This window comes from Podarcis vaucheri (assembly GCF_965113315.1).
Source record: "Podarcis vaucheri genome assembly, chromosome: 14".
NCBI classification, from domain to species: Eukaryota; Metazoa; Chordata; class Lepidosauria; order Squamata; family Lacertidae; genus Podarcis; species Podarcis vaucheri.
In genome coordinates, this window is record NC_138752.1 from 48563248 (window position 1) to 48578706 (window position 15459).

The window sequence follows — 15459 nt, forward strand, 5'->3', positions numbered from 1 at the left end:
AACTTGCCTCACAAGGCTGTTGTGAGGATAAAATGGGGCTGGGGAGAAGCCATGCGTGGCACCTGGAGCTGCTTGGACGATAGGTGCAATGTAAATAGAATAAGGAAGTCAATAAACTGTGCACGAAGTGCGTCACACATTTGCAATGGGCAGTAGAAAGGCTATAAAGGTAAAGATACCCCTGACCATTAGGTCCAGTCGTGGCTGACTCTGGGGTTGCGGTGCTCTTCTCGCTCTACTGCCCAAGGGAGCCAGCGTAGAGCTTCCGGGTCATGTGGCCAGCATGACTAAGCCACTTCTGGCAAACCAGAGCAGCGCACGGAAACGCCGTTTACCTTCCCGCCGGAGCGGTACCTATTTATCTACTTGCACTTGGACGTGCTTTCGAACTGCTAGGTTGGCAGGAGCAGGGACCAAGCAACGGGAGCTCACCCCGTCGCGGGGATTCAAACCGCCAACCTTCTGATCAGCAAGTCCTAGGCTCCGTGGTTTAACCCACAGCGCCACCCGCATCCCGTAGAAAGGCTATAGATTAATAATAATTACAAAGTGCTTTGTACAATTGCAATAAGTTTTATAAAGAAAACAGCTACAGATCATTATTCAGTGATAAGGAAGATGATGAGAGGGCTGTGACGTCAGGCAGCTAGCAAGTTGGCTGGCTGCACAGAGGGAAGCTTAAGTAGGTCAGGACGAGAGGCACTGCCTGATCGATAGATCTGCATTTAGTGGACTGAGTTGATGGCATACGCATGCCACTTAGCTATGTGTGCCTCAGCTTCCCAATCTGTGTAATGGGTCAGGTGAGAGCATCCTTACCTCCCATAGAGAGAAAGCAATTAGAGGAAGTAAGGAGATGCAATGAGGTCGAGGGTATGTTCTTTCATATGTGGTGGACCTGTAAAAGGGTAGAAGAGTATTGGGAAATAATTTATAATGAATTGAAAAAAATGTTTAAAAGGACCTTTCCAAAAAAAAGGGATTTTTGCTAGGGATAATTCAGATGGAAATTCCCAGGTGTCAGAAAAGGTTACTTATGTACACCACTTTTTTGTTAGCCCCAAAATGGAAAACGAGTGAGGTCCCAACCAAAGAAGAATGGCAACTTAAACTGTTGGAATATGCACAGTTTGCGGAACTAACTTATAGAATAAGAGAACAAGAAGAACATTCGTTTAAAGAAGATTGGAAAGTGTTCATTGAAAATGTAAAAACGTTAGCAGCATTAAGATAAATTCAACAGTGTAAATAAATTTTGATGGACGTAATAATGGAATACTGAATGGTTTGGTTTATATAAAATATGCAGGGATTTATGCTTTGCAAAATGAACCATGGAAAGAGAAGGGAAGTCATTGATATTTTAAGGTTGTCTAAATGAATATTCTAAATTGTAAAACAGAAAATTACACACACACACACACACACACACATATATATATATATATATGAAAGCAGTGCTAAATTAATGAATGGTTTACACAAGGAACCCTACTAATCTGCTGGAATGAAAGGCTCTGAACGCAATATAATCAGGATGATTAATTTTTTAAGCCAAAGAAGGAATATGCAAAACAAAGGGGATGGGGGGTACAATCTGCTTTCTACCAAGAAGGAAGGGCCACTCCAACAGAGAGCAAACTGAGGCAGAGAAGGCCTTTGTTACCAAGCTAAATCCCCAACGCAATTCACGTATTATTCTAAGCTCACCCTAGCCTGCCAGTGGAAGTTTGCTTCCTAACACCATCAAGTTTCTAGCCTTCATGAATGCAAAGATACTCTTGAAAGTGTGTGATCAAGTGCTCTGCCTCTCTCCACAGGTTGTCGCTGTGGTCATGGACATGTTCACGGATGTAGACATCTTCAAAGATCTCCTGGACGCGGGTTTCAAGCGGAAAGTGGGCATCTACATCATCTTGGACGAGACCAACTTGAAATATTTCCTCCAGATGTGCGAGCGAGCCCAGATGCACGCCGGACACCTCAAGGTAAGGCTAGCCCTGAACCCTAAGAGTCATCCTGTTAGATTTCTGTAGAAAAAAGGAACCTCTGGCAACGCCTTAAACACAAAGCGATCTCTTTGAGCCAAAGATGTAATCAGTAGCTTCTCCCATTACTAGCTTCTCATTACTGAAATTGCAACTTTCCCAAATTCCATGCCCTTTGCTTTAAAGAAGATGGAAGAACTCACCATCCATTTATATATCCAGGTAGGAAGGTCCTGGGTTTGCATGCAGTCACCATGGCACCAGTTCTGCCAGCACCTCTGTCAGTAAGAGCACATGACTCTTAATCCCAGGGTCATGGGTTCGAGTCCTACCCTGGGCAAAACATTCCTGTATTTGCAGGGGGTTGGAGTAGATGACCCCCCATGGTCCCAGCTCTATGATTCTATGAATGGACTGTATCCAACCAAATTCAACTGTTCTACCCGGAGTAAATGAATGGTAATGATAAAGGAACCCTGGATGGTTAAGTCCAGTCAAAGGCGACTATGGGGTTGCGGCGTTCATCTCGCTTTCGGCCAAGGGAGCTGGTGTTTGTCTGCAGACAGCTTTCCGGGTCATGTGGCCAGCAGGACTAAACCGCTTCTGGCGCAACGGGACACTGTGATGGATGCCAGAGTGCACGGAAACACTGTTTACTTTCCCACCACAGTGGTACCCATTTATGTACTTGAACTGGCATGCTTTCGAACTGCTAGGTAGGCAGGAGATGGGACAGAGCAACAGGAGCTCACCCCGTTGCGGGGATTTGAACCGCCAACCTTCTGATTGGCAAGCCCAAGAGGCTCAGTGGTTTAGACCGCAGCGCCACCCGCATCCCTAGTCACACCCATCAATTGCAATGGGTCTAATTCGGAGAAGGACCAGCCTTCTCTCAATATGAGAAGGTACAACCCAATATGTATTTATTGTTAGTAAAGTCTTTGATGAGTTTCACATCACACTCTCTCAACAATCCTTTCAACAATCCCAGAAAGTGGGCTGAAGGTTTGTGTGTGTGTCACACAGGCCTGGGAAACCTGCAAAATTTGGTTTCAAATTCAACTTCCTGAGAATTATTTTTTTAAAAAACAACAACACAAAGTTTCTAGGACTGATGAATGTAAAGATATGCTTGAAAGAGTAAGATCTCAGATGCCAGAGAGGTAGGTAAAATAAATTCCCAGGGGTCACTACAAACACTTCAGTCAGTGACCTGAGCAGCTACTTGTGCTTTCTTGTGAGCAGCAAAGCCAGCATAATTTGTAGAAAACAGTCAAGATGGCAGAATAAATTATGTGAAGAGAATATATGCATTTTTTAAAAAAATACAACATTTGGGGAATACTACAGTCCTTGGCACATAATTCCAATTTGCTTAGCCGAGAGCGTATGCATCTCTGAAAATTATTATCCTCGTTTTGCAGAGGGGGAAACTGAGGCAAAGAGAGAATGGCTACACAGTGAGATTTGAACTATCATTCTGAAGGTGTGTCACTCAGAAGATGGAGTGGGCTCGTTCTCTGTTGCTCCAGAGGAAAGATCTAGAACCACATGTGTGGAAACAGTAGAGAAGCAGATTTAGGAGAAAATTCCTAACCGTGCGAAGGTGTTCAACAGGAGAACAGCCTGCCTCAGGAGGTGGCAGGCTCACTTTCACTGGAAGTGTTTGAGTGGAGACTGAATGCCCAACTGTAAGGGATTGTGCCCTCGAAAGATCCTGCACTACAAATCCTGGGTGAGAGGGTTGGACTACATGGCCTCTGAGGTCCCTTGCAACATGATGAAGAGTATGGCCTTTTCTGTGGTGGCTCCCGAGTTGTGGAATGCTCTCCCCAGAGAGGCTCATTACATGTATTTCAGCACCAGGCAAAAAACATTCCTCTTTACTCAGGTCTATGGCTATTAAATAACCCGTGCCTTTAAAAGTGTGGGAGAGAGGATTGTTATTATTATGATGAATGTTTTACTATTAGGCTGTCTGTCCGTATGTTTTTTTATTATGTTTTTATCACTGAAGTTCTGTAATGTGTTTTTAATGTTGTGCACTGCCCTGGGATCTTTTGATAAAGGGTGGTATATAAATTGAAATAATAATAATAATAAAGTCAGAGACTTCCTGGCTCTGAGCTCACATTCTCAGCCACAGTGCTGACTCAACCCACAATGCCAGAAATCTTATGCTGGCAGAGCCATGATCATGGTGCATAAGGGTATTGAAAACAGAGGAAGAACCCTCTTGGTGTTCTCAATCACAGCTGAAAAGGCCATGTGTGGTGGGGGAAGGCTGTTAAAGAGCAGCCACGGGGAAACTCAGGGACTCAGCTGGTGAATCAGAGCCACACATTTTGCCCTTTTGGATGTCAAACGTCAGCTGTGCCAAAGTCAAGAGTTTGTGGTTTCGTTTTCAAGCCCGCAATCGTACTTTAACCCGTGGGTCTCATAAACACCACAGCCTCTGACCTAGACTCGGCTGGTTCAAGGAAAAAGGAGGCATACTTGACATTCCCAGTTCAGCTGTTTTATTCTGCAATCCATATCTATTGCGCTGCTCAGGAAACGGCACACCTCTCCCAGGAATTACTTTAGGATGCAGCCAGTTCTGAGGAAGTGATCACAGTGGAGAGAACAGGCTCAGCGACTGACAAACTCAAAGAAGGGTTGGAGATATGCATGGCTGTAAAAGTCACACCTTTCCGAGGAAATTATTTCTGATGAATACAGCTAGCTAAATGAATACAAGAAACTCCCCATTTACACACGTATCTTTGTGAACCTGGAAGTGGCACAGAAAGGGGCAAAAGCAGCAGCAAAAGAGCACGAAAATGGAGCGAAAATAGCGGCTAGCAATCCCACAAGCCTTTGCACTGACCTTTGAAGCCTTTGGAGCAGCGGTTCTCAACCTGTGGGTCCCCAGATGTTGTTGGACTACAACTCCCATCATCCCTGAGCTCTGGCCTTGCTAGCTAGGGGTGATGGGGGTTGTCGTGTCTTTATCCCCATCCTACCCAGAGATGCCAGGGATAAAACTTGGGATCAAACAGCCTCGGTCCAGTATATCTGAAGGACACTGAGGTCCAGCGCTGAGGGCCTTCTGGCGGTTCCCTCCCTGCGAAAAGCCAAGTTACAGGGAACCAGGCAGAGGGCCTTCTCGGTAGTGGCACCTGCCCTGTGGAACGCCCTCCCACCAGATGTCAAAGAGAAGAACAACTACCAGACTTTTAGAAGACATCTGAAGGCAGCCCTCTTTAGGGAAGCTTTCAATGTTTGATGCATTACTGTGTTTTGATATTTTGTTGGGGGCTGCCCAGAGTGGCTGGGGAAGCCCAGGCAGATGGGCGGGGTATAAATAATATATGATGATGATGATGATGATGATGATGATGATGATGATGATGACATCGGTTGGAAAGCAGAAGGTGGACTGCATAGGCCTTTGGTCTGAGCCAGCGGCCTTTTTACTTATCGCGTGCTTGCATTCTTAGTTCCGCAAACCTTTGCCCGTTAAAGCAAGGTGGAAGCAACGCTATCCCTGAGCCACCCTGACATTGATTTCTGCAGTAGGCAAGCTTTGACTAGCTAGTGCAATGGGTCAACACACAGCACCTCAGGAAACCCTATCAAATGAGAAACCCTATCAAACGAGAGAGTGTTTGCCAAGTGAGTCACCCCTTTGCAGAAGCGGAGATTGTGTTGTTCCCGGGTCACTCATTCATCTGCGGGTGTTTGCTTCTGTTGTTCTTCCTATTGGGTGCTTAAACAAACAGGCCTTCCTTAACGATGATGCCATCCCTGAGAGGAGGAAGCTGGGCACTTTTGGCTGCTGCAAGAGCGTTCGGAGATTTTTCTCCCTTCTTCTTTTCTTAGATGGGTGTTGCCCAAAGAACGCCTTTTCCCCTTTTGTGCTTTTCTGAAAAGGGAAGGCCCAGACAGAGAAAACGGATGACGCATGCTGGCCGGCCCTCACTTTGGGGTCAGACAACTCTTCTTCCAAGTAGAGATGTGTTGGCCAAATGGCATCTGGCTGCGGCAGAAACCAGGGAATGTCAGAAACCTCAACAAAGAAGAGCCCTCCTCGCTTTGTTTTGTGGAAGACAAAAACACAGCCAAAACCAAAAACAAGCCTAACCTATTAGTCAGGAGACTGTCTGCCTTAAAACTGCTTTGGGGACAATGAGTAGGATAGAGGTGTCAGGGAATGGCAGGACGAAGGGGGTGGGGTGGGAGGCAAGAGCTGGGAAACCCCATAGGGAAACCCCAGAAGAAGAAGGCTCAGAGCCAGGGGATTGGTGGTGGGGCACCGAGGAGAGGTCAGAGGGAGATTAGGAGGAGATGCTGGATGCTGAAGGGGCAACAGGCTTTAGTGAGCAGGAAGAGCTGGTGACAGAGAACAGTTCAGACTCTGAGGCTGAAGCAGAGGAGGGGGGGTCAAGAGGCTGCTGAAGACTCCAGGGAGTCTCCCTCTCCTGCTGCGACAAGTTCCCCTCCTCACTGGTCTCCAAGAACGTGCAGAATAATCAGGAGCGCAGAACAGAGGCCAGAGGGGCAGAGGCACAGTTTGAGATTGCTTGGGAAACATCCAGGCGAAAGGTGGGAAGATCTTAAGTCCCAGCAACTGCTCCACAGGAGGAACTGGGAAGTGTTGCTGAGTTGTATGCCGCTTCCTTGACTAAAGAGTTAACTTCACTGACAATGGAGCCCTGCGTCTTTCATGCTGACCTGTTTCTGACTCTAGCCCTGACAGCAGAACTTGTGGAACAACTGGAGAAGAAAGACCAGGGCTGTCCGAAACCTGTCGCTTTAAGCTCAGTAGAGCTTTCTGCTTTCTCACATGCTGACGCTGCATGTTTGGTGCAACTATTCATAAAGGCAAATGCGTGGTTTTGCAACGCAGATTCACACAATTGTTTCAGAGGAGGTACATATTATTATTGCCAGCAAGTAGCCTCATTGGATGTCATGCTTCCCATTCAATAGTAGAGGCATTGCTCAAAGCGGTATAACTCAGATCTAAGTCACTATTAATCATCATCCACTAGAGCTATCGGCTTCCTCATTAAAAACATAATCCTGTGCATGTTTACTCAAGAGCAAGCAGCATCATTTTTAGTGGTGCTTGCTCCTAGGTAAGTGTGCCTAGGGTTACGGCCTTAGTCACATTTTTCTTTCTGGATGATCTGGTTGCATTTTGAAACCTCCTGTTGTCTTGACACACATATCTGCAACAGCCAATGCGATGCTGTCAATTGCTAGGACTGCTACCAATACCATATTACAGTGATACCTTGGGTTACATACGCTTCAGGTTACATGCGCTTCAGGTTACAGACTCTGCTAACCCAGAAAGAGTGCTTCAGGTTAAGAACTTTGCTTCAGGATGAGAACAGAAATCGTGCTCTGGTGGCGCAGCAGCAGCAGGAGGCCCCATTAGCTAAAGTGGTGCTTCAGGTTAAGAACAGTTTCAGGTTAAGAACGGACCTCCAGAACGAATTAAGTACTTAACCCGAGGTACCACTGTACTGGGAAGAGAACAGCCATACAGTTTCTACCGCTTGCCGGTCAGGTTCAGCAAAAGAGACTTATCAGCCTGAGGCGGAAGAATGAAAACACTTTTGGAACAAGGGCAATGAGGAAATAACTGAGCCAAGCCCCACACTTTCCATTCACAACTTTGCAGCTCCCCCTCAAGCCAATGTTTGCCAAGCTGTCAAGAGGTGTAAAATGTCATGTTCTTAGTTGGCCCGGTGATGTATTTTTACAATCCATAAATCCATCACTCTCCTCAAATCTGGGACTTACAAAATTGAAAGTGGCTGTTTTAGGAGTTAAGAAATCCAACTGGGAAACGCTTAAGACAGGAAAGGCAGGAAAATCCAGAGGTCTGTTTTCTCTGACTCTGCTGGAGATTCTATCTATAGCCTTTGGCATGTCACATGTTGTGACAATGATTGCCTCGGCTGGCTTGTTCCTTAACCTTTCTTTTGATTCCCCAGTTGTTGTGTTGCATTGTATCAGTGTCGTTCTATTTCATCTATGCATTTAGTGCCATCTTTTGTTCATGATGCTTTGAAAAGACCCCCAAGGGGCTTGCAATCGAAAACAAACACTCTTGATTTTGCGGGAAATGTATTGCTTGGAGTTGTTTTGATATAAAATAAATGTGCTTATTGAAAATAAAAAATATACACAAGGAAACGACAGAGGGAGGGGAAATGGAGGAGTGGGTGGACAAGGAGAGAATGGGCATATACCGTATTTTTTGCACCATAACACTCACTTTTTTCCTCCTAGAAAGTAAGGGGAAATGTCTGTGCGTGTTATGGAGGGAATGCCTACGGATGGCGGGGGGATCAGCTGCAGTCGTGAGCAGAGGATCCATGGTTCCCCTTCCTTCCCTCCTCCGTGACCCGCTTTGCTCACTTTGAAACAGCAAAGCAGGAGAAGAGCCGCTGAGTGGGGAGAAGAGAGGGACAGAGAGCCTGGTTACAAAGCACGGATCCACATGGATCCTCAGGAGTTTTGCACTGGGTCACCCCAAATTCACCATCAGATCACATAAGATGTCCATGGCTACAGCTTGCACCAAAAAAATCACGCACCCACTGTTGCCTGGGGCCGCAGTGGTGCAAAAACGTGGTTACAAAGCATGGATCCACATGGATCCTCAGGATTTTTGCATTGGGCTACCCCAAACTCACCGTCAGATCACATGTCTGTGGCCACAGCATGAACCACAAAAATCATACATCCACTGTTTCGTTTAGAATATTTTTTTCTTGTTTTCCTCCTCTAAAAACTATGTGCGTGTTATGGTCGGGTGCGTGTTATAGAGCGAAAAATACAGTAGTTTAAAGCTCATTCAGTTCACCTTTAAAGCACAAGGCTTCCCACACAGAAACCTGGGGGGCTGTAGCTTCCCCAAGATGTTCGTTCATTCATTTCCTTGCTCCTCTACATTTACAGAATCTCAGAGTCCGCACAACCGGAGGCACAGAGTTTTTCACCCGCTCGGCCACAAAGTTTAAGGGCGCTTTGGCACAGAAGTTCATGTTTGTGGATGGAGACAAAGCCATGAGTGGCTCCTACAGGTACGTGGACTTCCTAGACACCGCCCTATAGAGACCAGCCAAGAATCTGCTGCTCTGCCTGCAGTTTTTGATAAGGAATTCAGTGCCGTGTGAAACCAGACAGCTCAGTTGGCAGAGTGTGAGACTCTTAATCTCAGGGTCATGGGTTCGAGAACCCTGCCTTGGGCAAAAAAAATTCCTTGCAGGGGGTTGGACTAGATGACCCACACAGTCCCTTCCAACTCTACAGCGGACACAAATGCAAAATTCACACAGCCTCTTTCATTCCGGCAGGCCTTTCAATAGTTTAAGCAGAAGCGGTTCATGGGGGTGGAGGCAGAGCTTGGGACCAGTTTATTTGGGGGGGGGGTCGCCTTACCACAAATAGGCCCACTCAACTGCTTCGACCTAAGGAACAGACAAGTCACACTTTTGTTAGGACGCGGCAACCCTTTGCCACATTTTGCTGCACATCCACTTGTATTCCACTACTTCTACTGATGCAGTGTATTGACCCCTGCAGCCAATACACCAATCCCCATCTTCATCTCAGTCCTATTTGCATGGCCAGCAACTAACATCAACATTCCGCTTTGGCTGTTGCTTTCAATAGGAAAGTGGCCTAGAAATATTTTTAATGTGTTAGAATAAATAAACACACACGCATACACTGGGTGCTGCATCACTGACTGTTATGCTTTCTATACTAGAAAACAAAAAGTCAAGACCAAAAGTGGGCATCTATAGGCGAGCAATAATTAGCATAAATGCTCCATTCACGTTCTTATTATCTGGTTGACATTTTGATTACATTTTTTCCCATTGTTATGGCAAATGTGATTGCAATTTTTGTTCAGTTCTGATGCTTATGTCAGTTCTTTGTTTATTATCATGAAATTCTTTGGGCCTCAGATGGCTGGAAGGAGGCAGGCAGGTGAAGAGTTTTAGAAATTAATTAGGGGGGGTCTGTTTTCAGGACAGAGCAGAATTGGATGAGCCTACAAATTCACACACTATTGTATGATTTTTATTCTTCAGAATTATGCCTTTATGACGGCTGCATTCACATGCAATGCTAAGCCATAGTTTGTTTTAACCATGGTTTGTTCCACAAACCACGAATAATCTCAAAGACTGGGTATAACTTCTACAAAGCTTGGTTTGTTTCCCAGCTGATCTTGTCTTGAGCCTCTGTAGCTCAGCGAGCATCTGAGACAGGGTGTCTCAGATATTAGGGGATAATATCAAATCTGATTTAAAGCCATGGTTCTTAGGACAGCTTCACACCATGGTTTATTGCCATGAAAACAAACCATCGTTGGTCTGCTGGGCTGGGATTGTGCATTCCAGCAAACCCACAGTTCCCATAGTTAGATGAAAACAAACCATGGTTTGCCGTTGAGTGCAAACTAGGCCATTGGGAGGCAGATTTTAGCAGATCTTTTGTTTTCATCTAAATACAGGAAGGGGCAGGCACCAAGTCCTTAATAACTCCTGTATCTGTTCCTACCCAGCTTTACCTGGTCCGCTGCGAGAACCGACAGGAACATCATCTCGGTCCTCACAGGACAGGTGGTTGAGGCATTTGACAAACAGTTCCAGGAGCTGTACCTCATGTCTCGGGGGGTCAGCCTGAAATCTATCCCCATGGAAGAGGAGCCGGAACCAGAGCCTCTCATATTACCAACTCTCGCCCCCGTGAACCCAGCCGTGGTAAAGAAAATGTTCAACCCCAAGTACGCCCTCGTCAAGGCGAAGAGCGCCGAGCAGATTAACAACAGCAAGGCCAGCAGCGACAAGAACGTCGCTGAGCAGCAGAAGGCCGAAGCGAAGAAGAAAGCCATCCCGGAGGCTCGGGTATCCGAGAGGCCCAGCGACATCGTCGAGACGGCGCCGCCTATTCACCCGGGTCTCCTCAACCTGGAGAAAGCCAACATGTTTGAATACCTGCCAACTTGGGTCGAACCCGACCCAGAACCCGGGAGCGAGATATTGGGCTACATCAACATTATCGACCCCAAAATCAAGAACATCCAGCTGTCGCAGATGAACCGCATCAAGGTGTGCGACGTCTCAAAAGCCAACGCCCAGCACAAGAAGATGCTCAGGCAAAAATCTCAAGAGGCTAAAAGAGGCCACGACAGCCAGCCTGCCGCGACGCCTTGCCAGCAGCTCGATGCCACCGCTGCCCCGGCCCAAACCCAGGAGGCCCGTCCGAACCCCACAGCCAGCCCCACGGAAAAGACTCCAGGGAACTCGAGGAATGGAGAGACGTTCGCCACTCTGGCCAACAGTCAGCACTTGAAGCAGCCGCTGGACGCACAAACTCAAGGCCAAGGGGACAGCAAGGGCACTGCACCCCCAGTCCCCAAACCACGGACAGTCCACGTGACGGACTTGATCTCCGCGAAAGCTGTATGTGCCGAGGACGGAGCTGCTTCGGCAGAGGACACCCAAACGCAGTATCTGGGGACCGGGGCCACAAACGCAACACAGAATGAGAGTCCTGGACAGGGTCCCGATGCAAGGAGCAGCTGCAAACTCAGTCGACAGGTGTCCGTCTATGAGGAAGCAGCCCCCTTCCCCGTGAACGGAGTTCAAGGGGGCGAGGCCGAGGAGGAAGAGGAAGAGGAGGACTATGTGACGTTAAGCGACCACGAGAGTCTGTCCGGCAGCTCCGCCACCAACCACAGCCACCTCCACTCCGACGCGTCCTCCGTCTCCGATGAATACTGCAAGGGGAGGCGGCCGTGCGGGCCTCTGCGGAGGACCAATTCCGACTTCCTCCCCAACGGAGGCGGCCACAGCCCTCAGCACCACCCAGACTTTCAGAGGAAGCTGAGTGACCCCTACATGAGTCGGGGCACCTTCCCCAGTCCTCTGGGGAGCCCCCAGCCGATGCTAAGCCTGGGGGTGGCCAGCCAAATGAGGAGGAGAAGCGACAGCGTGGAGGAGATTAGGTGTGTTTTGGGAAGGGACCGTAATCCGCATGCTTTGCCCGACGGCTACAATACCTGTCTGAGCAATGCTCCACAGGTAGGATTATCTGTTGTACCCTTTTACACTTAGCTTGTTGTAAAGTTCTGTAACCTAACAAGAGACGGCACACGAAGCACAGCTGAGAGCTAATATAGGTCAAACCTATATAGGATCAAACCTGTAATAATATAGCTTTGATCCCAATGCATGATTGCTGTGCTAATGACTGCGACTGTCACCTGATAATCTGTATTTTTCACTGGGTGGGGCAGATGGGAGGAAGGTTCTGGAGGTGGGAAGTCTGGCGTAAGAGACGCCAAGGCAGTCATCAAAAGATCTTGGCCAAAAAGCTGGTTTGGTTGTGCATTCCAAAATGGTAGACGACTCAGAGAACTATGGTCACATTCACACAATACATTTAAAACTTTAAACAGATGTGGCTTCCCCCAAAGAATTCTGGGAGCTGCAGGTGGTTTTTTTTAAAGAGTGCTGCAACTTGCTCGGAAACTCCTGCTCCCTTCCTCACAGAGCTACAATTCCCAGAGTTCTCTAAGGAGAAGCCTTGGCCTGTTAACCCCTCTGGTAGTTCTGCTGGGGAGGAATACAAGAGATGCCCTAAAAACTCTCAGCATCCTTAAAACGACACTTCCCATGATTCTTCAAAGGAAACCACAATTGTTTAAAGTGAAAGGATATTGCTTCAAACGGATAGAGCACATTGGGGCTAACACTGGGTGCAAGTGAGAGCGATCTCAGTTCTCCAAACGCTGGTTCTTATGCAGCCGTAACAAAACTACGCACTGACAAGAGAGAGGTATCAGCACCCTGACAAATAAATACTTAGAAAAACAAGTCTTCGGGGGTGAGGGGAGAGGGGAGGGTGCCCACCAAAGGACTGAGCGCCCACTTTCAGTGGCTGTTGCTGGGTAGAGCTGGAACGAGACAGAACACCGGGTGGAAGAGAAAATGGGATGGAGCACTTTAAGAAGGAGGACTCGCCGCTGCAACATTTTGTTGCAGGCCCCACACGTAATCATTTAATTTCATATCGCCAGAGGCGATACGTCTGCCAGACTCTGACACTTTAACACGGCCTCTGCTCCTCCCAAACCGCTGCATTTTGAGGGGAAGCTGATCTGCGTTAGGAAATCGGAGGAACAGCCCCAGGCCTGCGGGATTTTGGGCCTCTGCCGTCCCAAATCACGGCAGCCTCTTTGGCACCTGAGCGAGAGCAGTGTGTGTGGATTTTGCCACCTATGCAAAGCGGAGTGAGGCATGGCCCGGCCTGCCCACGAAAACACACCCTTCTTAAGCCGCGTTGCTGTCTCTCCTTGTTCCAAACACGGTCATCAAAAGCATAGGTGCCTGGGCGCATTCTCACACGAGAGGAGCGTCACAAACACGCTATAAAACAGGGAGGGCGGCGTCTGTTCGTCAACATTGCCATGGCTGGCTTTGTGGGATTTGCAAACAGGCTAAGTAAGCTGCAGCTCAGAGCCTCAGATAACAAGGGGCCTCTCAATAAATTTTATTTGGCTAAATTTCAGGTTTTGCCCAGCCGGCAAGAAATAAATAGGCTCATGGCAAGTTACATATTTTTGCCGAGTTGTACATTTCCAGTTGCATCCTCGCCTACGTATGTGTATAAATGGAAATATAAAACTTCATTATTTCTATTTTCATTGTTCTTCCTGTTAGAATAATACACATTTGGTGGGAGGGGGTAACGCTATGGGGTCTTTTACATTTGGCGTAGCTTAACAAGGAAGATGCTTGTAAAAAAATAAGTCCATATTGTTCAAAACTGCATACAAAAATGTGTTTATTAAGAAAAACTCGCACTAAAATGTTGATTGGTTTTCATGAGAATTCTAATTTTTCCCCCCTTAACGAAATAGTAATTGCGGACTGTTGCGGAAATATGTGGGAATTGATTTTAAGACTGGGGAAACGAGAAACTGAGAGCGCCTAAATTGCCAGATCTCTCCATCCTTATATAGGTTGCACCCTTACTTCTGAGTAGCTGTGCTTAGGAGGCTTACAAGCCATGGGTGATGTAAGAACATAGTTCTGTGGATGAAAGAAAACTTATCTGAGCCAAGCACAACACATTATCTGCCTGCGCTTGGCCACTTAAGATGCTGATGATACTTTCAACTCGCCTTCCCTCTCCCAGGGGCCGGTCGACTTTTGCAAGGCTGGGCGTGCCAGTGCCTTTGAAGTCTTGACACAGCCGCGTCCCCTGACCTGGCATGCTATTATTGACTGGGTCAGGCTGGTTTCTGTTACGCTTGCAAAGTGCTTAAACAGGCCAGGTGTTTCGGGCTGCTCTGATGAGCTGCCCGTTGCCACTGAGAGCTCAGAGGCCCTTTCAAAATCGCCTCTGATGCAACCCTACTAGGGTTGCCAGTTCTCCAGGACTGGCTGAAAGCCCCCCAGGTTTGCCTGGCCCCCTCCAGGTGGCAAGGGAAGGCCTTGGATCTCCAGGCGAACAAGGGTCCCTCTAATACTGAAAAATGATTAAGGCGACAATGTGTGCAGCATGCAAGCTTCTTCAGCCTGGAAAGACCTGGCTGCAAATTATTGTATGAACTCTCGGGGAATCCTCTCCCCTGCCAATTAACTTCCATCTCCAGGGCTCAGTGGTGCAAGGATAATCAGGATCTGCCCCATGACATCACCAGCACCTACCCCCTATGTGTCAGGTATGAGGTCTGAAATTCTAGAGTCTGGGGTGCTCCTGATCTGCCAACGCTACTATGAAATCAAAATAAAAAAATTCCTTCCAGTAGCACCTTAAAGACCAACTAAGTTAGTTCTTGGTATGAGCTTTCGTGTGCATGCACACTTCTTGAAGAAGTGTGCATGCACACGAAAGCTCATACCAAGAACTAACTTAGTTGGTCTTTAAGGTGCTACTGGAAGGAATTTTTTTATTTTGACTATGGCAGACCAACACGGCTACCTATCTGTTACTATGAAATCAATTCCCTTTCGTTGTCTGCTTTCTTCATTGCTTCCATTTCTTTGCATTATAATCTTCTTGCCGCCGTCATCCAATACGAAGTTATCACCTCATGTTCCACTGAACCCTCCCTATTACTTAAGAGGAAGAACGCAAGGCCCCCACCCCTTTACATATTTTTTAAAAGTATAATAAAACTTGTTGCTGTTGAACTGCCAACAAATATGCTTCCCCCACACCTGCTTTTAAAAAGGAGACTCACGGAGGGTGGATTTATCCATGGCTACTAAATGGAACCTCCAAGTCCAGGGAAAGTCTACCTCAGAGTAACACTTGATGGTTAAAGGCAAGAGAAGAAGAGGCCTGTTGCCCCCGTGACAGCTCCTCCTTCTGTGGTGCCTCAAGAGTATTAGAAAACTGTAAGGATTGGGTCCCTGAGTTTCCTTCTTGGGGGTTATTGCAG

The 15459-nt window shown here is 47.3% G+C and overlaps 2 protein-coding genes across 4 annotated transcripts in view; one reads left to right on the forward strand and one right to left on the reverse strand.

Annotated features, from left to right (window-relative positions):
* Positions 1-15459, reverse strand: part of SLC5A10 (solute carrier family 5 member 10) — a 514359-nt gene that overhangs the window by 453736 nt on the left and 45164 nt on the right. The window lies entirely within an intron of this gene.
* Positions 1-15459, forward strand: part of FAM83G (family with sequence similarity 83 member G) — a 45666-nt gene that overhangs the window by 15772 nt on the left and 14435 nt on the right. For 2 of the 3 annotated variants that reach the window (XM_082199694.1, XM_082199693.1), the window contains 3 exons: positions 1821-1988; positions 8949-9073; positions 10567-12088. In XM_082199694.1, the coding sequence (XP_082055820.1) occupies positions 1821-1988; positions 8949-9073; positions 10567-12088 (1815 nt within the window). The remainder of the gene's footprint in view (positions 1-1820; positions 1989-8948; positions 9074-10566; positions 12089-15459) is intronic. The other variant, XM_082199695.1, reaches the window with a different exon arrangement.